The 26,193-nt window shown below is 41.3% G+C and overlaps 1 protein-coding gene across 5 annotated transcripts; it reads left to right on the forward strand.

The window, feature by feature from the left end:
- Window positions 1-671: 671 nt before the first annotated feature.
- GAPVD1 (GTPase activating protein and VPS9 domains 1) lies at window positions 672-26,193 on the forward strand. 5 transcript variants are annotated; one of them, XM_086625464.1, is made up of 27 exons: window positions 672-717; window positions 1,228-1,443; window positions 1,846-2,689; window positions 3,966-4,052; window positions 5,057-5,191; window positions 5,299-5,488; window positions 6,394-6,474; window positions 7,309-7,469; window positions 8,357-8,486; window positions 9,372-9,497; window positions 10,316-10,489; window positions 10,796-10,936; window positions 11,451-11,585; window positions 12,123-12,242; window positions 12,758-12,835; window positions 12,961-13,334; window positions 13,862-13,949; window positions 15,046-15,126; window positions 15,779-15,901; window positions 16,242-16,371; window positions 16,766-16,875; window positions 17,537-17,696; window positions 18,173-18,360; window positions 19,734-19,947; window positions 20,516-20,588; window positions 21,481-21,678; window positions 22,356-26,193. In XM_086625464.1, exons 2-27 carry the CDS (start codon window positions 1,259-1,261, stop codon window positions 22,494-22,496), a joined length of 4,467 nt encoding a protein of 1,488 aa, XP_086481590.1. In that variant the 5' UTR covers window positions 672-717; window positions 1,228-1,258; the 3' UTR covers window positions 22,497-26,193. The 5 variants fall into 5 exon arrangements, with proteins under 5 accessions (XP_086481590.1, XP_009987013.1, XP_009987014.1 ...); XM_009988711.2 differs by lacking the exons at window positions 672-717; window positions 6,394-6,474 and having other exon boundaries at window positions 1,230-1,443; XM_009988712.2 differs by lacking the exons at window positions 672-717; window positions 6,394-6,474 and having other exon boundaries at window positions 1,230-1,443; window positions 8,357-8,423.

Below are 26,193 nucleotides of genomic sequence, written 5' to 3' on the forward strand. Positions count from 1 at the left end.
CTCTGACATCATCCGTTACCAATATTTCTGGCAGATAGCTGTTACACTTTACATCTGGATCAAACCCTTTTTCTTCCCAACTTAGTAGTATGGCTGTTGGTTCTGGTGGGAAGAAGACACAAAGTAGTTAATCATTAGTTCCATGGAAACATAATCTGATCTGCATGATTCTACCCCTTCCCTTGTCAGCGTTAATGCAGTTGATGTTTTTTTTTCTTCCATAGAGTTCATCTTTAAATGGATTAGCTCCTTGAACTTGTTTGGAATGATGTTGTGCTCTTCGTTTATCTAACCGCTTACTGGGAACTAAGATATTTTCTAATTACAAAGTTAGAGCTGATGCTGTAACAGTAGTTTGTGTGGATTTTTGTCCCTGATGTGCTATGAAGGCCTATGGTTGTTTCAGTTTTTCTCTCTTTTAAGTAACATTGTTGGATCGTGGCCCAAAGAAATATTCTTCTGAATTGAAATATTTGAGGAATTTTTTCTGAATGAATTCTACTCTTGAGCAAAATCTCCAGGCTTATTTCCAACTTCTGCCTTTTCTGAGTATTGCTATTCCTTGATTATTTTTTTTTAAAATTATTATTACTTTTTTTTTTTTCCCCCAGAAAAGAGCAGTATTGGGAGCTTGGTGCTTCATATGCATAGGTGAGAAAGGGCTTGTTTTGACGGGCCAGAGATAAGCACAGCCAGCACGGGACAGCGCTGCGTTAGGTAGGCACGCTTTTCGCACAAAGCAGTAAGTGCAGAAATCTTTTTTTGCCTGTTCACCAGACAGTGAGTCAGAGTGGGACTCCTCTTCATCTCCCGGAGCGTGTGTCACCTCAACTGTAGCAAGGGCCACATCTCTCCGAGTAGTGGCCAGTTTCTTACCTTGTGTGTTGGCGGTGTGTTGCAGGAGTTTCGTAGCGCTGTACCGTGTTGCTTTTTCAGTTGATGAGTGAGAGTTGAAAATATCGTTGGCTGCAATGCAAGTGTTCCTGATGTGCTGACGTAACGAGGGGTGACTGAAATTGGCAGTTAGAAACCTTGCATCAAGAAAGAGGGACTCAGCCATTGAGTGGTGGGCAGTGGGTTGGAGAGAACATGTTAATTAATATGGAAAGGGCACAGCACTATTTACTGCGAAGTGTGAGTTTATGACCTGCTTATCGCTTCACTGGGGCTGACAAGACTTGTTCCCGAACTGTTGGAATTTCACCTCTCTCCTTTTGCTTCTCTCAGTGAGCGCTGCGTCGCCCGCTCGCTGCCCAAGATGGTGAAGCTGGACATACAGACGCTGGCTCATCACCTCAAGCAGGAGCGGCTGTATGTCACCTCCGAAAAGCAACTGATTCAGAGGCTTAATGCGGATGTGTTGAAGACAGCTGAGAAGCTGTACCGCACGGCGTGGATTTCCAAGCAGCAAAGGATTAACTTGGACAGGCTGATCATAACAAGGTGACTTGGGCGGGTGGAAGTGGTCCTGGGGAGAACAAACTCCTAAAATTCTGCAAACTGCAGCAAATCCGTCAGATTTTTCACACTTAGTATCTGGAGGCCTTTGCTCTACTAATCATAAAAATAGTAAGGTTTAAAAAAAAAGGCAGCTTTAACAGCCAGCAGTAAGTTTCAGGTTAGTCAGATTCCCTAGTTGAGATTTGTTTTAATATATGTGTTTGTTTTGCTTCTTTTGAGAGTTTATGGGAACAAACTCTCCTCATTCCCGAATTCGTAAAGTTAGCTATATGGAAAGGCTTTTTTCGTTGTGTTAGTCTCGTTAATAGTTGACCACGTGCCATCTTTTTATGAAGTTTGTTTGCTTAAGAGTTACTTAACCTGTCTCAATGTTTTCCTTTAAAGTGCTGAAGCTTCTCCTGCTGAGTGTTGCCAGCATGCAAAAATTTTGGAGGATACGCAGTTTGTGGATGGGTATAAGCAGTTGGGATTTCAGGAGGCTGCTTATGGAGAATTCCTGAACAGACTGAGAGAGAACCCTAGGCTTATTGCATCCTGTCTGGTGGCTGGAGAGAAGCTCAACCAGGACAACACTCAGAGCGTCATTCACACGGTCTTTACCTCCATTTATGGCAACTGCATCATGCAGGAGGACGAGAGCTACCTCCTCCAGGTCCTCCGCTACTTGATTGAGTTCGAGCTCAAGGAGAGCGATAACCCCAGGCGGCTGTTGAGACGGGGCACCTGCGCATTCAGCATCTTATTCAAGCTTTTCTCTGAAGGGCTCTTTTCTGCAAAACTTTTTCTTACTGCAACTTTGCATGAGCCCATCATGCAGCTTCTTGTTGAAGATGAAGACCACCTGGAAACTGATCCAAACAAGCTAATCGAGAGGTTCTCTCCAGTACAACAGGAAAAGTTATTCGGAGAGAAAGGCACGGAAAAGTTCAAGCAAAGAGTCCAAGAGATGGTTGACTCCAATGAGGCCAAGCTGGTGACCTTGGTGAACAAATTCATTGGCTATCTCAAACAAAACACTTACTGTTTTCCTCACAGCCTGAGATGGATTGTGTCACAAATGTACAAAACCCTCTCGTGTGTAGACAGGCTGGAGGTTGGGGAGGTCAGAGCAATGTGCACAGATCTCCTTCTGGCGTGTTTTATCTGTCCTGCAATTGTTAACCCAGAGCAGTATGGGATCATTTCTGATGCTCCTATAAATGAGGTGGCAAGATTTAATCTGATGCAGGTATGAGTAATTTTCAAACAGTCTTAAAAAAAAAAAAAAAAGTATGAGAAATGTTCTTGGCCTTTTTTCCCCACTAGAACTGATGTTACTACAGTAAAGCTAAAGGTATTGTCCCTCCTACCTAGAAGACAAATGCTAACAAAATATTTATTATCGTTGCTGAAAAGGTGTGCTCTAAAGTTTATCTGTTTACTTCAAATATTGACTTAAAAAAACCCACATATATTCCTTTAGCTCTCAGAAGAGTTGCAAATGTACTTTATAAAGCTATTGTAAGAGATGAAAGCTAAAGCCTAAAAGTGATTATAAGTTGAATTCTGGAGTGTGTGCAAACTAGTGCTGTGCTGCTCTTGCTAATGTGAAATATCGTGCCAGGTATTGCACAAAATAACGTAGTGTTTTGCTGAAAAACACCTTCTTGTCTGGCAGTACTGACGGGTGTTTCTGCTGGGTAGCTATCTACTGTTTTATTAGACCTTGGAGTATTCCCCAGCCCTCGTGACAAATTTTTGTCTCTGCAAATTCTTGGGCAATTTAATGACAGTATGTGGAGGTGTGATCTGAGGGGATTAAGCAACGCCTGTTTGACCAAGGATATTCCCCAGACAAGTAGCAGAACCTGCTTTTTAGTGTTGTCTACAAACTGGGCAGTGAGTGATTCTCACAGTACAATGTTTTGGTGCATTTTACTCACTAGACTGTTGCTGACAGGGCCTTGCCAGTGTTTTTCTACAACGCTTTAGCAATCCTCTCTGGTGCCACTGCTTGTGTGTTGTAGCAGAGCTTGCAACTGGTGACTCTCTAAAATGGAGAGTAGTTTTGCAATTGGAGATCAGTAAGGAATATATGCTCTGAAACCAGGCTTAGCCCTCTTGCTTTTTTTTATTTCCCCTCCAACATATTCTTGGTAAAATATATACAGCCTCTCAAAGTCTCTAGGTTTAAGGTGACCTAGATTCAACTCTCAGTTCTGACGTGTTGTAAAAACAAAACATGCTTTGTTCCGGGGAAGGGGGGAAGTATGGATGCTCAGAGCATACTCTGTGTGCAGATTTTCTTGCTAAATGCAATGACTGCTTTTTTTTTCTAAAGCTTCTTGCACTTTTTTCTGCCCTGAAAGCAAGTGCAAGACTGTCCACTCAACCAGAAGTGTGTCTTGGAGTATTAAATGAAAACAAATTTAGAATGGAGAAGTTATCTTAACTAACTTTTATATTAGAATCCAGCGTGATGATGTTTTGAAATGCTTATTCCTCATACTTCTTTTTCATTTCAGGTTGGGAGACTTCTGCAGCAATTGGCAATGACAGGTTCCGAAGAGGGAGATCCACGTATGAAGAGCAACCTTGCTAAATTTGACAAAGTACGAGTCCAGACTAAAAAAAGCTGGGACTCGTGTGTATACTTCATCCTTCTGCAATCTCTTTTTTCAGACATTGCAAAGGACTTGCTGAGTGGTTAACTTCCATTTTACATGTACTAAAAAGCAGATTAAATCCTGTACACAGCTGGGAACAAAATCTTGGGTACTAAATTTAGGGGTCAGGGATTCTTGCTTCTGCTCTGACATAATACTTCTTTAAAAAAAAATACAAAAAAAGAAAAAAAAGCAAGTTACCTTTTAAACTGAAATGCTGAATTACTGTCTGTGGTTTTTCTACTGAACCTAAAGAAAATATTTTGATCTAAAGACGACTTTTATATGAAATCTGGATTAGTGCCGAGTAATTCATTAGTGAGAGGAACTTCTGTTTGTTGGGGTTTTTTTTCAGAGTTTTCCTTTATTTTTGTTCAGCTTTTCATTTGTTAGTGTGAATCATCCATAGCAATACTGAAATTAGCTTCATCAGAGGAACAGTGAAACTAACGATCTTTGTGATGTGTTTAAAAAAGTGTTGGTTTGCGTGTGTAACTTCCAGGTTTTTGCTAATTATGCTTGTTACACAGTCACCATATGAAGTCACACATGTATTACACAAGTAACATTCAATCAGAGTAGAAGGTGACATTGTGTGTTGCTTCCTTGTTTCACTTTTAGTCTGTGTTAGGCAGATTCTTCAGGAAGGGACAGTTTAATTGCCATAGAACAGGTTAATTTAAAAAAAATTGTAACAAGACACTTCAGTAAGACACTTCAGTAAGTAACACTGTTGAATGCAGAAAAGGAAAGAAGGAAATGCTGGAACTGGCTGCCTGCTTTCCTTGCTTGCTCTTCAGCGAGTTTAATGGTACGTGGTCTTTCAGCCTAAGATCTTAAAAGTAGGAAGCAAAACTTACATGGTTATGTCCTTGGCTCTTGTCGTAACTTATGTTCTTTCCAACCTCTGAGTTGGTCTCTCATGTACAAACTGTTTCTTCTCTTTGCAGAGCTGCGTGGCTGCGTTCCTGGATGTCGTTATTGACGGGCGTGCAGTTGAGACACCTCCGATGTCTTCGGTTAACCTCCTGGAGGGCTTGAGTAGAACAGTGGTTTACATGACGTACAGCCAGCTAACCGCTCTGGTAGGATCTGAAGTTCTTAAAAAGGAGTCCTGTCAGCTTGTCCCTGCTTGTTTACAAGGCTGATAGTTTACGCTGCAGTTCTTACCGACGCTAACTCTACATTTTAGGTTGGCTTTATGCGGAATGTGATGTCAAGTGATCAACTTAAGGAAGATCGGATGGCTTTGGAAAACTTGCTGGCAAACTTACCCCAGAACAAACCAGGGAAAAGCAGCAGCCTTGAAATGACTCCTTATAATACTCCACAGCTTTCTCCAGCAACTACTCCAGCGAACAAAAAAAACCGACTACCGATAGGTGAGGAGAGCACGCAGAATTCCTGCATGATTTCTGACACCTCGGGACGTTTTCCGTGCCGTTTTTTCAGCCGTCTCTTGAGGTTACTCTTTGACTACACCTTCAGTTCCTGCTTTTTCTGTGTAGATGGTGAAGAATTTTGTTTTGCGTAGAAATCCGGGTAACTTCCTTACTTTCCGACACAAGCACGGTGAGCTGCATCACTGGGGGTTGGACTTGAGAAAAACGCTGGAGTGGTTGGTGCTGGAGTGGTGCAGGGATAGCGAAGGGGAGAGCCTGAAGGTGGGAAGCAGATCTAGGAAGGAAGATTGCTTAGGGAAGTGACAGATGGAAGCGATGACATTTAATTACTGGAACAGAAAAAGTTTAAAATTTTTGTGCTTCAGAAGAGAGCAAATGTGGAGGAGAATGAAGAAGAACTTTTAGAGTATGTGCAGAGAAGATCAGCTTTCTTCCTTCTCCATTAGTTGTCCGGTCTAATTACAATTGTTAATATATTGTAATGCAATTTTATGTTTGTCGGGTTTTTGTCCTCTTTTTGAATAGGATTTCTGGGTCTTGAACTTATTAATTTCAATAGCATTTTTCTCTTAAAATAGAAAGGGTGGTACTCTTCTTCAGTGTGTTTGCATGAGTATGACCACATGGGATATATTTGTTTCTGCGAGAGGTCTGATGTTAGTGTGTAACAGGATGAAAAGTTTTAGAGCCCAATAAGTGGCAAAAAATCCCTTAAACCCAACCCCCAAACAAACCTATCCCGTGTTGGTTTAACTCGACTCCTGAATAGTTCTGGTCTTATGCCTATAAAGTAGTGGCACAACAGCATTTATTTTATGGTATGAAATAGTTTTTGCTCAAAGTTTTTGTTTCTTTTGTTTCATTTTAATGCTTTCGAAATCCAGGACAGCAATTGGCAGCCATTACTGCCTGGGATACTTCTGCCACCAATCTTTCAGCTCATATAACTCTAGTAACCCCTTTTGGTGGGTAATGCCCTCTTTCCATTCTTCTCTGTGAAACTTCGCCTTGTAGCACGTGACTTAAGCATGCCTTTGGTTTACTTTGGCAATCCGTTGCTTTTTCGGATTTCTTCATCGATTTCTATCTGAAACTCATCTTGTACCTACATGTGGTTTTTAAAAACACCTTGTGTGCCTTCGTGTGGTAATCAAAATTGCGCTGTGGCTTCCGCACACTTGCCTTGTTTTCCCTGGATCAAATGAAGAAATAACTGGTGTCATGCTGCCATACTTAGAAATCTTAATTCCATGTGGGCGTTTTTCCTTCCACGGTGCCAAACGTGGGAATATGAGGCTACTTGAAAAGACTAAAGAGTCACAAAATAATCAAAGTAAACCACCTGATGTTGAATTGTGTGTCTGGGTTTGAGACCCTTGTTAGAGTAAGATTTCCCTGCTTTTTAGGAGAAAAAAACCTTCTAAATAAGTTAATTAAACAGTTATAAACCACAGGAACCTAGACATTTTTTTGTTGGTAACAAACTTCTTCGTCTTCTGAATTAATTTATTAAGAGTCTTTCTGTGTTTGGAATGCACTGGATTTGTGTAGGCAAACAGGACATAATATAGCTTGTTTCTCTAAACTTTTGTGTTGAAAGTTTGGTTTTTCATGGTTTAGTACTCAAACTTAAACACTAGTTCTGTCTCTCAAAGTCTAATATGACTTTTCATTTTGTAAGTTTATTTAGTATGGGTATTATTAATTGAAAACATGGCCATTCTGTGTTTCCATTATATTGTCTTTTTTTCCTCCTTAAACAAGGAAAAGCTTCCTAATATTTCGAAATATTTTCTTAGCAACTCGTAGCAGAAGTAGATCAAATATTCTGATGGATCAGCATGGAGATCATGAAGGATCATCCCAGGAGACTATCCCAGAAGTTCAGCCGGAGGAAGTGCTGGTGATTTCTTTGGGAACAGGTCCACAGATTACTCCAGGAATGATGTCAGAAAATGAGGTATGCAAAACCTGTCACGTCTCAGATGTTTTGAAAAGTTCAACCTCTGTATTCTCTAATAGCAGAACAATGAAGTTGTGGCACTAAATTTGGGTAATAAATCCAGAATGAGAATTAAAATCCTTACTTTATTTTACCGAACTTGGAGGTTGTAGCTTTCAAATTTCCCTTTGATAGATGTTTTTTTATCTCACTCTGTATATCTGCAAGGTGTCAAAATCAGTATATTAAGACAGGAAAAAATGATGCTGGCAGATTTATGAAGAGGCTTTGCCATCCAGCATGCTTAAGAGCAAACTTGGGCCATTTTTTCTGAGCCTGAAGAAACTGATTCAGTTGTCTTCCTGCATGCTCTGTCCTTCGGATCAAGTGGCACAGGCGAATGACAGAACTGGAACGCTGATCCCAGTGCTTGTGGCAGTCAGACTTGAAACGCCCAGGCGCAGCTCCTCGCGAGGGCAGAGCTGAGGTGGTGTTGCCATGAGCACCCTCGGGCTGTGCTGGTGTCACAGCCTTGTCTTGCCCCAGCCCTAGCACAGCTGCTGCTTTCGTCCGGGCTGCCTTGCCTGCTTCGGGTTGACTCCTTGGGTTGACAGCCTCGTAACGACCAGTTTCCATCATACATCAGTCTGCTGGGGCGATGAGGGAGCTGAAGGCTCCGTTGTTGTCAGGACTGGCCTTATGTTCACATCTATCTTATGTTCTGTCCAGGCTCTGACTTTGGAGATAGCTGGCTTTTCTAAAACGGAATGTTAGAAATTTGATTGTGCCATGAACATCTAGGGAAAACAATGCAAAAAATGTGTGCAGTGCTTTGTTTACTGCTTAATTATCAAAAAAAATAGATTATCTTAAGGAAGTCTTGTTTCTTTCCTCCTACTCTTCAGGTCTTAAACATGCAGCTTGCAGATGGCGGGCAAGGAGATGTCCCTGTTGATGAAAACAAACTCCATGGTAAACCTGATAAAACCTTGCGCTTTTCCCTCTGCAGTGATAATCTGGAAGGAATATCTGAAGGTGAAGGGCTACTTAAGTCTTGAAGAAGTTTTGTCCCTTTTTTTGTTTTTCCTTAACTGTAAAAGGAAATTCTGTTAAATACAGCGTGTCATCTTTGCTGTTTTGAAGACTGTGCTTGTTATTTTACCCTTAGAGCCTGTCTTTGCCTGTTGCCATTCAAAGGAAAAAGTCTGGAGCTAAATTTTGACCTGCAAGGGCATAACCAAGTCTGAGAACTAGGAAGAAAAAAGCTAAGTGTATTTAGAAAGAGAAAACAAAGATTTTTTTTTTTTTTTAAACTTAAGTGCAGTACTAATTGTTAAGATAATCTAACTTAGCTCTAAAATTAGACTTCTCAGACTTATTTTTCATCATGTTTAATAACCTATTACATATCTCAGAATAGTTTCTGGACTCTGGACAACTCCTTTATATGAACCTCAGACACAACAAAGCACAGGTTTATTTGTGGCATTGAAGAGGTTTGTACGGATCACTCAGCACGCATTATTTTGTGTAACTTCCATGATTTAGTTTTTGCTCTCTCTCTCCTCAAAATAAGAAAACAATTAATAGCAAAGACTTTATTGACTTTTTAGTTACAGTTAATGGCACAGTTATGGTAATAGTGAAACTCCTGGTTTCTTGTAACGTATTTGTGGAGTTTTGTGGTTAGTATGGTACTCTAAGTATGGAAAGTACCAATCACAGTGCTGGTTAAGGATCTCTAGAACAGGGAGCAGGAGTAGAGCAAATGCACGTTTAGTTCATCAACTCAGTATTTTAGATTGGAACTGCTGCTTCATTTCTTTTCATCTTTCTAGTTAATTGTGTCCTGGATTGTTGGTGCTGGGTGTTTAGGAGCTGTTATTCAAATTAGATTTACAGGAAAATCTGTTTTCACAGGTCCTTCAAATCGCTCCAACTCCGTGTCATCTTTGGATTTAGAAGGAGAGTCAGTGTCCGAGCTCGGCGCGGGCCCTTCTGGCAGCAACGGCGTTGAAGCTCTGCAGCTGTTAGAGCACGAGCAAGGCAGGTGCCACTTCTCCCATACAAGTGCCTGAGGTGCTGTAGCTGGTAAAGCCCAAGTTCTGTTGAAAATTTAAGTAGTTGAGGAAAAAATAAGTGAAAGTTTTCCGTGTGCAATCACTCTGGCATTTATTTATGGTTTTGTGTTTTTTCCCCTAGAAATATTTCTTGCAGTCCGCTGTTAGGAAAAGGAAATCGCGTGGGATTTTGAGGCTTGAGTCCTTTACAGGAAACTGCTCCTAACGTTTTGCTTGATACCAAGTTTTTCCCTTAGGGAATAGGGTGATTTGGATTGGAGGAGTCTTAAAGCATCTAGCTAGCCTCGTTTAATACACATTTGTCAAATGCTGGAGGAGGTTGCCCAAAGAGGTTGTGGTGGCTCAACGTTGGCGATATTTAAAATGTGACTGGACATGACTGTGAGCAACCTGCTGTCATTGACCCTGTTTTGAGCAGGGACTTTAGACTTAAATGATCTCTGGAGGACTCAGCTTTTCTGTGATAAGTTCTCCTTACAGGAATCGTATCAGTTTCTTGATGTGTGCTAGATTTTACTCGTTTTGTCGGTCAATTTAGTTGATAGGTCACCATGTCTGGTTAAGATTTTTCTTTTTATGTCTCAAATGAGCTTAAAAACTATTTTCAGGCAGCATCTCTTGAATAGTATGATAGTGCTTTACAGGACTTACTTTAAAACACTGTCTCATTTGACAGAATTAGAGGGTTGTTGTGTTTGTTTGTTTCCTTGTTTCTTATTTTCAATCAGAAGTAATTGGAGAAGACTTTTAAAAAAAAAATTAGAACTTTTTATTTTTACATAGCCACAACTCAGGATAATCTTGACGACAAGCTCCGTAAATTTGAAATCCGTGACATGATGGGATTGACTGATGACAGAGATATATCAGAAACCGTGAGCGAAACTTGGAGTACGGATGTCTTGGGAAGTGACTTCGATCCGAATATTGAAGAAGATCGTTTGCAAGAAATAGCAGGTAATTTGGTGGCACATCTGGAACGTTAAAATGCTGCAGCTTGCTCTAAAATAGTGAGAATGGAGAGCCCTCCTCCTCCCTTTCTAAATAAGTGTGTTTTCATTGATCAAACTGGAGATTTTCTGTAGGAGGATTTTGTGTGCATGACTTGTGTTGTATTTGGTTGCTCATTTCTATCTTTTCAACGTTTGTCTTTTGTGATTACTTTATTAAGGACACTTAAAATGTGTTCTTATTTTTCTCTCTTGTTAGAGCTGTCTTCAGGAAGCCTGTATCTAGCTGTACGCTTCGGCTTTCCTTTTGCAGGTGCAGCTGCAGAGAACATGCTAGGCAGCTTGCTGTGCTTGCCAGGTTCAGGATCCGTGTTGCTTGATCCCTGCACAGGTTCCACAATATCAGAAACCACAAGTGAGGCCTGGAGTGTGGAAGTATTGCCAAGTGATTCAGGTCAGAATCGTGCGGTTTTTGCTCATTTCTTTAGCATGAATCAAGACTCTTCCAGAGGCGTATAATGCAAAGCAACAACTTCTTTCTCTCTTTCTTCAAGAATTTATTGTCTTAGGGTTAAGTTAGTGTTTATGAATACTTCCAGTATTAAAAGGACAGACTGTTCCTAGGCAGAGAGAAGATGGAAAGCATTGTAAGAGGCTTACTGTTACTTAAGAAATCCAGTTTACTTTGGTTAATGAAGATTTGACTGTATACTGTTGTGTCTAAGAAATGTGACACTCAAACCAGTAAAAACTTCCTAGAATGCCTGTGCAGGTAGAGCACTGCTGTCTCTGCGGGGTCCTGCCTTCTGTATGGGGAGAAAACTCTTGCTGAAGTGGTTGGGTTAGCTCAGAACTGAATATGCTAAATCAACACATACCCCACTTCCCTCTGTATGTGAATATTAAGGGAGCATGGCACGGAGTAATGATGCTTTTTCTCTCTGCTCTCCATTGTCTCCCTTTTGTAGAGGCCCCAGACTTAAAACAGGAGGAAAGGCTACAGGAACTGGAAAGCTGTTCTGGGCTGGGTAGCACGTCTGATGACACAGACGTAAGGGAGGTCAGTTCTCGACCCAGTACACCGGGCCTCAGCGTCGTATCAGGTGTGTGTAACTGCCTCTGGGAACGCCGCTGCGTTACAACGTGAGCAGCGTCCTTTGCTACGCGTCGTTTCACTCGTTCTGGAATTTTCAAAGCAGTAGTTCTTTGTTCATCTTACAGAAGGAACAAAAAGGCAGCAGAGCATCAAATACTCTGTGCTACGACAGCAATGGTGTTGATTTGGAAGAAACTCCTAACTTTCTTGCATTTAGTTTATCACAACTTTTTTATTTATTTAAGTAAATCAGCATATATCTGCTTCAGTTCTTAGTTTTCCGCAAAATACTTAGCGGAGTGAAGCATCTTTCTAATGCCCGTTGTCAAAGCACATTCGTGGCTGTGTTAAAACAGTTGAAGACGTAGAGCAGAAATAAAATGTTATTTTAGGAGTATAGAAATTCAGGATGAAATGTCTCTAGGTGCTACTGCGATTTAGGACTTGATTATTGCAGTGTTCACCAAACATTTCAACAGCTTCAGGATTTTACTTCCTTTTTCTCTGAAAGACTATTACAGATTCTTCTTTTGTTCTGTGTAAGGTATTAGTGCAACATCTGAAGATATTCCTAACAAGATTGAGGATCTCAGGTCCGAATGTAGCTCTGACTTTGGGGGAAAAGATTCCGTGACAAGTCCTGACATGGATGAAACGGCCCATGGTGAGTCGGCCACTTGGCTGTAAAACGGAGTCAGAATCTCTGATAACTAAGATCTCACAGCGTCGCTTGAAGTGACACTTGTAGAATCCTTAAATTTTACAGCTTCTCCCAATTCCAAAGTTCTGGTGACTAAGCTTAAGGCTTTCCTTGTTTGTTAGCACTGTATTTGTTTGACAAAGAGACTCCAGTATTTCCCAGTACTGGAGGTTGAGTGCTAGATCCAAGATCAGCTTTTCTTAATGTGGTTTGACTAAATCGACTGGAATTGGTCTGTGATTCCCCCACTTTTTGTGATACAATTCTTTGATCATTTCATTCACAAAAAGATCATTATATCTTTTTGTGATATAATTCTTTGATCTCAGTACTCCAGAGATCTTTCCATGTAAGAATATCTTTTAAAATATTTTGCAGTAGAAGTTTTGTGAACTTTCATAGCTGAGGGTACAACTACCTTACGTTGTAGGTAGTTCTTATTGCAGTGCTAACTTTTTTTTCCCCCCCTTATATTTCAGGAGGCAGTCAGTTGACATCTCCTCCTTCTCAGACAGATTCTTTGCTTGCACTGTTTGACCCTCTGTCATCAAATGAGGGTGAGTTGTAAAGAATAAGCTTTTTTAAAAAAATAGGCATTTTCAATGCTTCTGTCTTAGTATCAGCTAATTTGGAAGAATATTAAAAGAAATGTGTGTGGGTTTTTTTATGCGTATGACCTTAGGTGTGTCAGCTGTGGTCAGGCCTAAAGTACACTATGCAAGACCCTCTCACCCACCACCAGATCCACCGATCTTGGAAGGAGCTATGGGAGGTAACGAGGCCCGATTACCCAACTTTGGGTCTCACAGTTTAATTCCGGCCGATTTAGAAGCGTTCAAGCAGCGGCACTCTTACCCGGAGAGGCTGGTCCGCAGCAGGAGTTCGGATATAGTGTCGTCCGTTCGGAGACCCATGAGTGATCCTGGGTGGAACAGACGTCCTGGAAATGAGGAGAGGGAGCTTCCTATGCCGACCACCAACACTGGAGCAGCTGTTCTGGTGGCTGCATCTCAGTCGTCCTCTTCGTCTCCCAGTAAAGACTCCTCTAGGGGAGAGGTAAGGCTTCTCTGTAGAACTTCGTTGTTTTCTAGCATGCCCACTGGAACTGTGCATCTGATGCCAGAAAGCTGGTGTTAGATGTGTTTAGCCAAGGGATTGCAACACACTTTTGTTACCTTTTAAACGTTGGCCAATAATGTTTTACAAGCTAAAGCTATAGATGTTCAGAATGTCTTAAACGAACCTGGCTCCACTTAAATTACTGGATGAGTTTTACTTGGTTTGGTGGGACTTCAGAAATAGATTTGTTGTAGTGTTCAGGTTTAAAGTGCTGCAGCATCCTGAAAAGTAGTTTTCTTTAAAAAAGAAATAAGTGAAATCTAAGTTTCTTCATGTCTTTGGTTTTTGCATTTATAGGCTGCCCTCCTTCAGGCAGGGTATTTCTCACTGAATCTGCTGTGGCTTTCTGTGCTCTGCTGTAGTTTGTTTTCACAGTCCGTGTGGCATAACCTGACGCCCAGGAGAAATGTTGTCTTTGCACTTGATATAGTAGATGCTCAAATGCAGATTCTGCCCTTCTACAGATCGAAGAGCGAAAAGACAGTGATGATGAGAAGTCTGACAGAAACAAGCCCTGGTGGAGGAAACGTTTTGTGTCTGCCATGCCCAAAGGTAGGATCACACCTGTCTGGTTTTGGTACTTTTTAAGAGTGCACGCTGCCTTTGTTAGATCTTCAGCCGCTTTCACGGCTACTTCGTACAGTTTCACTTTGAAAAGCTGAGCAGAATGACGTGGATTTGTTACAGAGTGATAGTTGTGCTGTTTAGTTTTGAGAAATAACGGATTCTTGTTTATAAAATTGCAAGTGTTGTAGTGAGGAGAGAATTCTTGAAATACAAAGTATGCAGTACCTGTAAAGAGGTGTGTAAGCTGGAAGGAGCTTGGTTGGGCGTTGCGTTATCTTAATCGCTCGGTAACCGTGGAACCCTTGTGTGAGGCCGGTCGTTTCGTAGTTGTGTGGTATTAACTTCGTTGCAGCCTCACTGAGAACCAGTGTGAATTCTGCACGGGTGGTAATGTGCTGGTTGAAGGGTGCTGATAACTCAGGATAGCTCTTGTGACACGGCAGGAGTGGAAATCAGACTGTGGCTGTTTACAAGGCAAAGCTTGTTCAAGATAACGTTTGACTTTCACTCTGAATAATGACAACTGGGGATGGAACAACATGTGCAATATTAGCTATTCTTGCCTTTTTGAAAACCAAACTTGTAGTTAGGGAAGAACCAACATAATCCTTGCAGTGTCCATGTGACTTTAGATAACGTTATAGTATTTTAATATCACTCTGTTTGCTTTTTGCATTTCACAATGTGCTATCTTTGCATCTTCTTCCTGAACTTACTAGTGGGCAGGAGTTGCCAGAAAAGATTCATGTCATTATAACCAGTATTTGAGTTAGGACTATTGGCAAAATTAAAGTATAAATAAACACATAAATAAAAATGGGAAGCTACCTGACTCCCTTGGCTAGTAGTTGCCTGGAGTGTACTGTACCTGGAAGGCAAAACTGTTCTGCCTGGCTCATGGTAGCATGTCTGTTAAGGGTAGAGCTTACTGCACATGACAGTACAGTTCTGCTTCACCCCATAGATAGGCTTTATTGAAGCTTATTTGATGACAAAATTCTTCATTAGCCACTTTCTTAAAGTTTCTTCGATCTGGCCGTTGTCTCAGAATAGTCTTTGATAAGGTACCTTGCATTTTCAGCTCCTATTCCCTTTAGAAAGAAAGAAAAACAAGAAAAAGACAAAGATGATATGGTGCCTGACAGATATGCAACACTTCAAGGTACGTGAATAACATCATCATAGTAGTTTTCTCTCATAACATGCCCTCTAGAGTTCCAGGGTGCACACCAGGTATCTCCTTACAGAAAGGCAGACACTGTTGTAGTCAGTGTTCACAACTGGCTTCCTGAATAAGGAAGTGGGTAAAGACTTCTTGCCTGGAAGACTGTTTTTAAATTGTCATGCTTCTGTCAGAATGTGCAGTACTGGATTCTCAATTCGTGTCTTCACTTTTTTTTTTTCATTGTGAAGCTCACGTCCTTTTGCTAGCTGAGCTGTGAGGGCAGCTGCAGACATGTTCCTGTAATAATTACTTGAGTGCTAAATTAAACATGATTCGAACCCAGGTGTTTAGATTTCTGTTTGCCTAATCATTTGTAGAAGTCTTCAAATATACAAGAACCATTTGTGTATACAGTATAAATATGCGAAGGATTTGGCTTTATTTGTTCATTTTCATTGTACTTTTTGTTTTTCTAATGCTTTTGCTTCGGACTTTATAAATATATTTGAATTGTGGCTACATGAAACACGAGCAGCTATTTATTTGATGTGGCTTAAAACAGAGTTCGAATGTGTAGGTCAGAATTTTGTATTTGCTCTCAGTTGGCACAATACAAGGATAACTCCTGTTGCTTTCATGGTCTTTTCAGATGATCCCAGCCCAAGACTCAGTGCACAGGCACAAGCTGCAGAGGACATTCTGGACAAATACAGGAATGCAATTAAGCGAACCAGTCCTAGCGAAGGAGCTATAGTAAACTATGATGGTGCAGGTGAGAGCCTGGCTTTTATGATCATCACCAGCACCGTTTGTCCTCCTTAAACACAAAAACACTTCAGTGTTCTAGACCAATGTTGATACTGACATTGTTTGGTTTTTTTTAACGGATACTGAAGAAGTATATTGCCTTCCAAAAGTGATGCAATTTCTTCCTAGTGACTTGTAGATTATATACTTTTAATATGCTTTTTTCACTTATTCAAAACAAGTTGTTTTATTTGCTGTCTCTGTTCCCCCCGACCTTAGAATAACAAGAAGAAAATAGAGAATATTAGTCTAGTTTCTTCTGATTCCTCTCTTGAAGTGTAATTTTTTTTTTTTTGCTCCCATAGAGGCTATTGGGGATGGTGAGAGCGTGCACGACTCTCCACGTGATGAGGCTTTGCAAAACATGTCTGCAGATGATCTCCCAGACTCGGCGAGTCAGGTCGCACAGCCACAAAGTTCTGCTTTCTCCTATAGGTAAATACATTCAAAGGTTTAATCTTGACCACAAAGTAAAATTAAAAGCTGAAGCCTTGCAATTAGTTCCCACAAAAATCTTAATATGATCAGTTGTGAGCTTTCATGTGCTTTTAATTTTAAGCATCTCAAACTGTCATATTTTCACTGTTGAAGGGGGTGTACTGTAACCTGAGAGGACAGAGCAGTTCAGTGTTTAGGAAAATTCCTTTCAAACTGGTCTAGGTGCTTATCAAAAGAACTGATATTCTAAAGTCTTGACAACATTGGTTTATTAAAATTGTCCTAAATAACTTTTAGGCAGTATTTAAAAAAAACCAAAAAAGTACAGACTGCTTATTGAAGAAGCACACCTTGCAGCAACTTTGTTAAGAAAATATTTTTCCTCTTTAAGGGATGCAAAGAAGAAATTGAGATTGGCTCTTTGTTCAGCAGATTCTGTTGCCTTCCCCATGTTGACACATTCAACAAGGAATGGTCTACCAGACCACACAGACCCTGAAGGTAAATGTTATTTATACGTATAGATATTTTGCATGGTATGTGTCTCCTCTCTTCCCCCCTCTAATGGCACTTGCACTGCACTGTTTATGATACCTTCTGTTGGGCATAGCTGTAGAAAGCACAGGCCACCTTCTGCCCCCCAAAATGTTTTCTTTCTTACTCTGCAAACAAACCTGCTGACTAAATCTGGTCAAATTGTTTTGTAATGAGTATCTCAGATATGGCGCGGGCAGAGCCTAGAGCTGTGGACTAGACTCCCAAAATACATGTACTGTTGAGAATTGTGCTACAGTACTAATTGAGTACCTGGAATGACTTACTGAGTCTTTATGTTGACTTGTACTGGTGTGTATGTCCTGTGTTTGCATCCCTCCGTTCATTCTGGGTTTATTTGCAGGCAGGTGAATTTGTCACCTTATCTGGTCCTCTTCATGTTTCAGAATGGTTCTAAATGCTAAATAAGTCAGTGATTTGAAAACTCAACCCTTGATATCTGGAAAATTCAAGAAGACTTATTAAATTGTTCTTAAAATAACATTTATTGCCTAACGTACAGAAGTTTTGGTTTAAACTGTTACGTGTTTCCTATATTCAAAACCAGTTTTGTTTTCAACATGCCTACACTTCTTTTCCTTAATAATTTTCCTTTGTTCTTCGTTAGATAATGAAATCGTGTGCTTCTTGAAAGTTCAGCTAGCTGAAGCTATTAACCTCCAAGACAAGAACCTGATGGCCCAGCTGCAAGAGACGATGCGATGCGTAAGCCGCTTTGATAACAGAACCTGTCGAAAGCTGCTGGCATCTATTGCAGAGGACTACAGGTAGTTTGTCCAGTATCTTCTTATCAATGGATGTCCAAATGCATATATTTACTCACTGGCAGATTGAGAAAGATCCCTCTTGGTTTAAGTTGTGCTTTACTGAATCAGGTTATTACATCTCTGCTTCCCCACAAAATGATGACATTGTCTCACTTGTCAGCGAATGGCTTAAAAAAGCTTGGCCCTTAAGTCAGTCCAAATAGTGAGAAACTCGGGTTAAATCAATTTGTGGCTAATGTTCAGCTCTAACACACGGGAGATGCTGTCAGGAATTTGCTGTAGTCTAGCATTCCGGAGTGCTGCAAGGGCAGGGAATTCAGTCAAAGAGATCTGTCCAAGAACTTCCCAATTCAGGCGTTATCTTTGCTTTAAAAACAATGCGTTGAGGATTCCTCTTGCCCTACAACTTAACAGTTGGTAAAGCTGTTAGCCTCTGTCTTTGCTACGAATCTAATGTAGAGCACCCTTTATTTTAGGAAAAGAGCTCCGTACATCGCTTATTTAACTCGCTGTCGCCAGGGCCTGCAAACAACACAAGCACACTTGGAAAGGCTGTTGCAAAGAGTTCTGCGAGATAAAGAAGTGGCCAACAGATACTTCACCACGGTCTGTGTGAGGTTACTGCTAGAGAGCAAAGAAAAGAAAATAAGGGAGTTTATTCAAGGTAAGATTAATGCAGACTGTGGCATGTTTATGTTCCTTTACTCCATATTTAGGTGCTTGCTCGGGTTAGTGTTTTAAGATACAACTTCTGATCTGAGAAGGAGATTCTTCAAATGGTTTTCATTTCAGCTGATGAATTAATGGCTCGAATAAACAGATTACTGTGATGTAACAGTGTGTTCTGGCAGCTAAGCCGTGGTAACTGTCTGTGTTTTTCATGGGCTGAGAGAATGAAGGTAATTGGACCTCACTTGGCCTAAAAAGTTTTGCTAAATCATATTATCTAGCATCTGCCCCATGGAAGAAGCATGAATACCAGGAATTATCTTAGACCTACTGATAAATGATAAATAAAGTCGCAGCGTTCAGTCCTCAGTACAGAACCTGTGGTTGCACCTTAGAAGATATGGGGAATACTAGTGGTATGAATCAAATGAATCAAAGATTCAAAAATAGCATTGCATGAGGAATAGCTGCACCAGGAAGACGACTCTCTCAAAACAGAGTCATTTAAACCAAACTGTTTCTATGCTCTCTATGCACATACCTGACTTAATGAAGTACATAAGAAATTTGGAGTTGATTCTTGCTCCTGGATGCAAGAAAGCATATAAATGCATTAAATGCATATAAATTAAATTAATATGAGAACTTTATATGTACTGGGGTTAAAGTTCTGGTAATACGATTCGGTGACCCAGGAAGGAGTTAAAGCCCTGGCACTGCGCAGAAAGGAGACAGCTATTTCTGGATGATCTAAAAGAGAAATTGGCAGCTGTGGCGTTTGGGCTGCTGGCAGAGGTGAGTGGCAGTTGTCTCCTGGTGCAGAGCGCTAGAAATACGAAGCTGATGAACGGCCGGTGATTTGGCCACGCTGTGCTCGCTTGGTTGCGTCACTCGTTCTGTATTTTGGAGATAAATACGACTGTTGCAACTGTGCATCCTTAATAAAGGTGGGTAGGAAATGGTACTCATGGCTTTTCTTGATGCCTTTCCCCCGCCCCTTTCTGCGCCTGACAGCTCTGCGCGCGCTGGTTCCTACCAGCGGCTGTCCCAGTGATTGTTCTGGGTGTTATCTCTGTGGGTGGGTGCAAAGAACTGGTGCTGCAGAGGAAGTGATTAACACACTATCAAGTAGAGTATTTTGACCATATGCTTTGCTAAATGTGTTCTATATACTTTTCCTTTAATTCCTCCATTTATTTCAAGTGTTCCTGCCTGTATTTGCCTTACTGGTGTGTGGGCAAAACAGAGCCTCAGTGCTGCCTGGCACGAAGTCCAAAGTAGCTTCTGGGCTCTTCTTTCCAGAAAGACCTGTCAGAAATAATGTTTATTACTTAACTGAATGTTCTCTCTCTTTTCACTTGTTATCAGATTTCCAGAAGCTCACAGCAGCGGACGATAAAACGGCCCAAGTGGAGGACTTCCTTCAGTTCCTGTATGGGGCCATGGCTCAGGATGCCATATGGCAGAATGCCAGCGAGGAGCAGCTTCAGGACGCGCAGTTAGCTATAGAACGCAGCGTGATGAATCGTATTTTCAAACTGGCCTTCTACCCTAATCAGGATGGAGATATTCTGCGTGACCAGTAAGTTAATGTCACTCGAAGTACCTGGCTTCTCTTTTGCAGTTGGTGCAGATGGAAGCTGTGCTGTGCTCGTGTGACAGACGTGGCTAAGTCAGCCGTGCCATATAGATTCATGCTTTTGTAAAGGAGCAAGGAAGTGCTTTAACATTGTTTGCAAAAGTTTGTGTTTGCAACATACTGCTAGAACAGAACAAAGTTGTCAATGTAACGGTTGAGTTACAGGCTTTCAGATCTGCAAGTGTGTGTGCTGAGAGAATGATCCTGCTTCAGGATTCCTTCCATTTTCTGGTTTGGTACAGTATTTTCCATGCGTTTGGGGTTTTTGATTTTTGTGTTTTGAACATGTGCTGTTTGAATGCTCTGCTGGCTGTGTGGTTGTACTTGATTGTGTGGCAAAATCTTCTGCATCTCATTGACCTGGTGTCCATTAGCTGTAGGACCATCCTGATTTTATGCATTCCTGAAGATCTCTCTTGTAGTATCAGACTTAAAACTAGTGGGAAACCCAAGGGGACTGCTGGCTGGCTGCTGCTTACTTTTCACTCTTGTTTTTTGTGTCTGTTTTCAGGGTCCTTCATGAGCACATACAGAGGTTATCTAAAGTAGTGACTGCAAACCATAAAGCACTTCAGATACCCGAGGTAACAACTTCTCCTTCCCTTCGCTTTCGTATGTGTGTCGAGGTGCTTGGTTTTCCTCCTGTTTGGAATGGGGAGAGGGTTGTTTTGTTTTACACTTAGAAGCATTGCTCGTCTGTCTGTCAAAGCTCAAATATTGTGCAGGAGAAACATGCTGTACCCATGCTTTGGTATCTTCCACTGACTGATCCTTCCAAATTAATTTTTTTCTGATTTTGGCACCTCTGTCGTGACAGTAAGATTTAAGAAGTAATGCTACACTGCACTAAGATGCAGTAACTTTCTGATAGTTTGCTTCAAAAGACAAGATTTGAATCCTTCATGCTGCTAATGTGATTCATATGCCATAGCTGTGGTTTACAGCTGCCGAGTTAACTTTCTGAACTAGCCAGAATGAATGGAACCTTGCAGATCTGTGAATTTGCCTAGTGCTTTCACTTTTCTCCTGGTTAACAGGATAACTAAAAGCAGGTTGGCAGGCTTAAGAAGCCTGTCTGAGGCTGGATGTTTGCAGCTTTCCTAGTTCTCAGTTGAGCACTTGAACTGTATGGCTCGGAAAGGTGAGTGTTGGTAAAGCTACGGACGGTTGAGGCGTACAGCCCTGCCTCTGTTTGAAGCGGTGTACTGGAGAGGTTGGGAGAAGTGCAGACTGATTGTGTTACTTGCACATAGAGTGCTGGCTCCTTGTAGTTTTTTATTATAACACAGCAGGGAGCCACCTTCATTGTGAGTGTGATGTAACCACCTTGACTCACAGCTTCCCGTTTCTCTGGGGCCTTGCACCTGCCTGCAAGTCTCTGGTACTTCACATCCTCTGTGGTGCACAGTAGTAGCTTGGACAAACAAGAACTGGCAACACGTTGTTTTTTGTTTGGTTGGTTGTTTTTTTCCCCAGGTGTATCTCCGGGAGGCACCATGGCCATCTGCACAGTCGGAAATCCGCACAATAAGTGCTTACAAAACCCCCCGAGACAAGGTACAGTGTATCCTGCGCATGTGTTCAACCATCATGAACCTGCTTAGCCTGGCAAATGAAGATTCAGTACCTGGGGCAGATGATTTTGTTCCTGTTCTGGTCTTTGTCCTCATAAAGGTGAGTTCTTTTGCAAAGATCACAAACTCCAGCTAATTCTTGTGATAAACAAATTTTATGAAGAAAAACTGCTCCCAGGGTAACTGGGAGCATGCTAGACTCAAAACCAGGTCTAGTTCAGCAGGCTTAAATAGAAACATCAAAAAAGTGTTCACAGTTACGATTTTTGAATCCAATCAAACTATGTTTGGAACCAAGGAAATAGGGGTGCAGGCACTGAGGTGTGTCCATCAGTGTCTGTCATCTTTGCCTGCTTGATGTTGTCCTCTCTCAGGACCAAGATCCACACTAGGGCTGACTTGCGTTATGTCGCTGCCCTCTTTTGACATAAGAGTGTTTGGAGAATGACCTGTCGTATAGAAGATGCTAAAACAATAAGCTTTTCCGCGTGTTGAAGTCCTTGATGACTTTTACAGATTCTGCCAGTGTTGCCTTTCTTTCTCTGGGCCTGCTGGTCATTTTTCCTTGTTGGAAAAATGCTCCTTTCATCAGGGCTGATGCATTCCAAGTGTGTGAAACGAGTAAACAGTCGCTGCCCTGCAGAGACGTTACGTAATCATGTGTTAGGAATGTGTGAGGATCACTGTGCAGATTGAATTGTAGTTCTGTTCTGTATCTTGCAATGTTTTCTGTTCAGCTTTGCAAACAAGAGGATCTCTTTCTTCTTTAACCCTCAGGCAAATCCACCTTGCTTGCTGTCCACTGTTCAGTACATCAGTAGTTTCTATGCCAACTGTTTATCTGGAGAAGAATCCTACTGGTGGATGCAGTTCACAGCAGCAGTTGAATTCATTAAAACTATTGATGATCGCAAGTAACGCAAACCCCACGTCTGTGGGCAGACTGTTAGCAGAAGAAGAGCATGTAAGAATGTACAACAGCTGCAAAAGCTGAAGAAGAGACTTTCCTTGTATAATACTGTACAGAATTGAGGCATTTTAAAACACACCTTTACTAATCAAATTAATTTAACAGTTTTTCCTCTTCTCCTTGGTTGCGTTTTTCTCCCCTATAGATACTGGCACTGCAAAAGGGACCACAGTTTTCAGGTATTTTGGAATCTCAAAACATGCAGAAAATTCTTCACGCTTTTACCACCACCCCTCTTCCTGAATTCTTACTCACTTGAATAATTCACTTCATTTAATTTCTAATAGAAACTGAAACAAGAAGAATCAGGGCAACCACTCAGTATACTTTCTAGCTTAATACACCTTTTATTAATAAAACACCAGCCACACTGAAGGTTTGTAGTAGCTGATATTAGCTATCACTTGTATTTCACCTAAATTTAAAACCTGAGAGGGCAGTGTAAATATTATATACCTATATTTAATGCATTGCAATTTTCTTTGCACTCACTATCCTTTGAGTAAACAAGCAAAAGCCTCTCTGACCTCTAACAGGTTGTGACATACTGTGTTTTGGTAACGAAAGGACTTCCTCGAAAGGCTGAGATTAAAAAAGGGCAAACTGAACTATTTATTAAAGTGTAATTAAGATGACTGAAATTTCTAAAACTGGAATTTATAATAGACAGGGCTTATTAGCTAGCTAAACACTTTTTGGCTAGGGCATTACGGTGTTATAAAGGTTTGGATATATAGAGGAGAGGGACTGTAAGTTACAATAGATAAGTCTAATATAAAAAAGGAGAAATAAAATACCTTATTGTAATATTTTTTCTGAAATATTGTGTATACTGTACAAACCCCAAACAGAGATCCTTAACAGAACCTTGGACTGTAATATATATTTTGATTAGTGACATTAAATACACATGCCAGGGGTTTCAGTGAATGTTTTTACTAAATGTTCTTCGTGTTGTCTGCTATGCAGCAGTGCAAGTTTTACTGTTCATATAAAATATTTTAAAATATGACACTGTTCTTTATGAAACATATCATGACATCAGTTCAGGGTGTTTTATAGATTTCTCACCCCGCCTTTCCCTTAAACTGACAATTATCAATTTAAAGAAGTTTTTCTGCACACCACCACATGGATTTTTCGTGAGCGAGATGGTCTGAGCAAGGGCCAGTGGCTGTGATCTGTGTATAAGCACTCGCTGTTCTTTTTTTAGCTAGAATTAGAGTGGAAAAGGACAGTGAGCACTGAACTTTCTCATGTCAGTATTATTTCTTGCTCTTCCCAGAGTGTTCTTTGCACTTCTGACAGAGGGATGTGTTAAGACTTGGTGTCTGTGAGTGGTAAAGAAAACAAAATCTTTCTCACGTTCTGTTCAAAATATGATTTTTCGTGCGTGTGTGTGCATTTGGACAATTAAAACCTGTAAGCAACTAGTACTTGGGAAAATGATTTGGTTAACTGAAATTAGAGCAATTTATGTGAAGTATCAAGTGCTTGATTTGGCTGTGCTACTTGTCAAGGCATAATTAAAGAAACTTACTTTCTAGGACTCTACTATGTAATTCAGTGCAGCATTTTTGCCAAACTGATCACAGGTGAGGGGGTGGGACGGTCACTTTTGTCTTTTATTTATAGTCTTTCTCCTCTATTAAGAGACTTGATTTGTGGGGAGGAGCAATACTGGGTAGAAACAAAATTCTTCTGATCTGCCTTACCGTGGTAGCTCGGTCTGTGGAGTGTTGCCATATTCTGGTTATTTAGCCTCAGTGGGTTTTTGGTGCTGAACATGTAACTTAATATTGCAAGCACAGCCCTGGCAAATTACACTCAGCAGCGAAGCACAAATATGCCCTTGAAGATATGGCCAGATCATATCTAAAAGCAATATGAATTTATTTATATTGAAGTGTCCTGCAATATTGAATTATTACTTGAATATCCGAGGTGTTAAGACCGATGTATGACAGTTGCTTTAGTGCTGCAGTTTGGGTTTTGGCTGAGGGGAGTGTTTGTGCCACCCTCGCCCCGTCCCTAACGCGGGCACAAAGGCGCCGAGGTGGGTGGCTGCAGACTGGGCGCGCAGGACCCCGTCAGCACCGGCAGGTCTGTCGGGTTTGCTCTCCCTTGTGGAAGGGGCAAGAACCATTTCCTTCACAGTTTTTATCACTTTGTTTTTCTGCATAGAAAAATACTTAAAAGAACTGGAGTCTTTTTTTTTTTTTTTTTTTTTTTTTTTTAATTATTATTTAGTTAATTTAAAACCAGTATTTCAATGAGCCCCAGATGAGCTGAGGGTCTTCATAGCAAGATGGTCCTTTGCTTCTTTTTTCAACCTACTCTGAAAGTCCCTAATATTAGTCTTGATAGGTGTCGTTAGAGTCTTAGGCTTTCCAAAGAATTAAAAACCTTCCTGTAATACGCTCTTACTTTTTTCCTCTGGTGTCCCATAATGTTCTGTTTTAAGATGATAAATGACATGTATAGGAAGTGCTGTTGGGTTTTGGTGTGCAATAGTAAAGGTGAACAGACAGCGCATAAGGGACCAAAAGTAACAGAACTGTTGCCAAAAGGTGCCAGCCAACCATGTACCTGTTGCTGTAATCTTGGTGCTTTCTGTTAATTAAATTACTTCAACCACTGAAGGATGAACGGAACGTTTTGGGGAAAGGGGAGGGGGAGAGGCCGTTGGTAGCAGGTCGCAGTCAGGGACTCAAGCTCAGTTGTTGCCTTCAGCGCTGGTTGGTGATGGGTCTGGAGGAACTGCCATGTTCAAGGATGGCATGGCTGTGCCTGCTAATGTTTCGGAGGTGCTGTTTTCCTTTTCTGGGTAGAGGAGTGAAAGGAAAGGGCTGTTTTCTTTCATCCCTAGGAGATTCCTTTTTGCTCCTACCCCTAAATGAAATTTCTCTTTAAAGCTTTTTTAAGTCCTCTTTATGGAGAATTGGAACGCGTGTGGCCTATTAAGTATTTGAGTTCAAAAGTTTTTGTTTTGAAGACCTTATACTACCAAATGCTGAATGTAACTGCCATAAATTTCAGGAAAAAAAGCCACGACCATGATCCTGTTTCCTGTAGGTGAGTTTCCAGTGAGCACAGTGCTGGTTCGTATCGCTTGAAAACGTTTGTTCTCCGAAGCCAGGTTCTCTCGTAGGAGTTCGAGAGCTCGCTGCCGTGTTACGGCGAGCAGCGTGGGGGGCAAGGGGGTGAGGCCAGGCCAGGAGCATGGCAGGAGGCGGGCTGGTTGGGCAGCGAAGCTTCGGGCAAGCGAGGCGTGCGTGTTTGGCACGAGCGTAACTCGCGTGGCTGCGCGGCGGCACGGACGGCGCAGCCTGCGGCGGGAGAGCTGGAGCAGCAGGAAGGCGGTGGGCAAGGAAGGGGAAGAATACTCCTGGTTTGGGTAACAGCTGGTGACTTGGTTGAGCCTGTACTACTTGAGAATTAACCTCTGCTGAGTTAGTAGTGTGTGTTCTGTACCTTTTAATTGTGCTTTACCTCTGTTTAAAAGCTTTGTACTGCCTCTCCTCTTTGAAACTGGTAAAGCCTTTATAAATCTAAATTAATGAGCTTGCACAATCTTGTATACAGGAAACCCATCTTGTCTCTAACGTGGTTATTAATGTATTATTCTGTAAAAACTGATTAAAA

This window comes from Tauraco erythrolophus, chromosome 22 (genome assembly GCF_009769465.1).
Source record: "Tauraco erythrolophus isolate bTauEry1 chromosome 22, bTauEry1.pri, whole genome shotgun sequence".
Lineage (NCBI taxonomy): Eukaryota > Metazoa > Chordata > Aves > Musophagiformes > Musophagidae > Tauraco > Tauraco erythrolophus.

Bases quoted from the DNA above. Each gene is read 5' to 3' on its own strand.
- GAPVD1 (XM_086625464.1), top strand. From the start codon at position 1,259: ATGGTGAAGCTGGACATACAGACGCTGGCTCATCACCTCAAGCAGGAG. The intron at 5,192-5,298 runs GTAGGATCTGAA...TCTACATTTTAG, and splicing joins ACAGCCAGCTAACCGCTCTG to GTTGGCTTTATGCGGAATGT. The intron at 13,950-15,045 runs GTAGGATCACAC...TTGCATTTTCAG, and splicing joins TGTGTCTGCCATGCCCAAAG to CTCCTATTCCCTTTAGAAAG.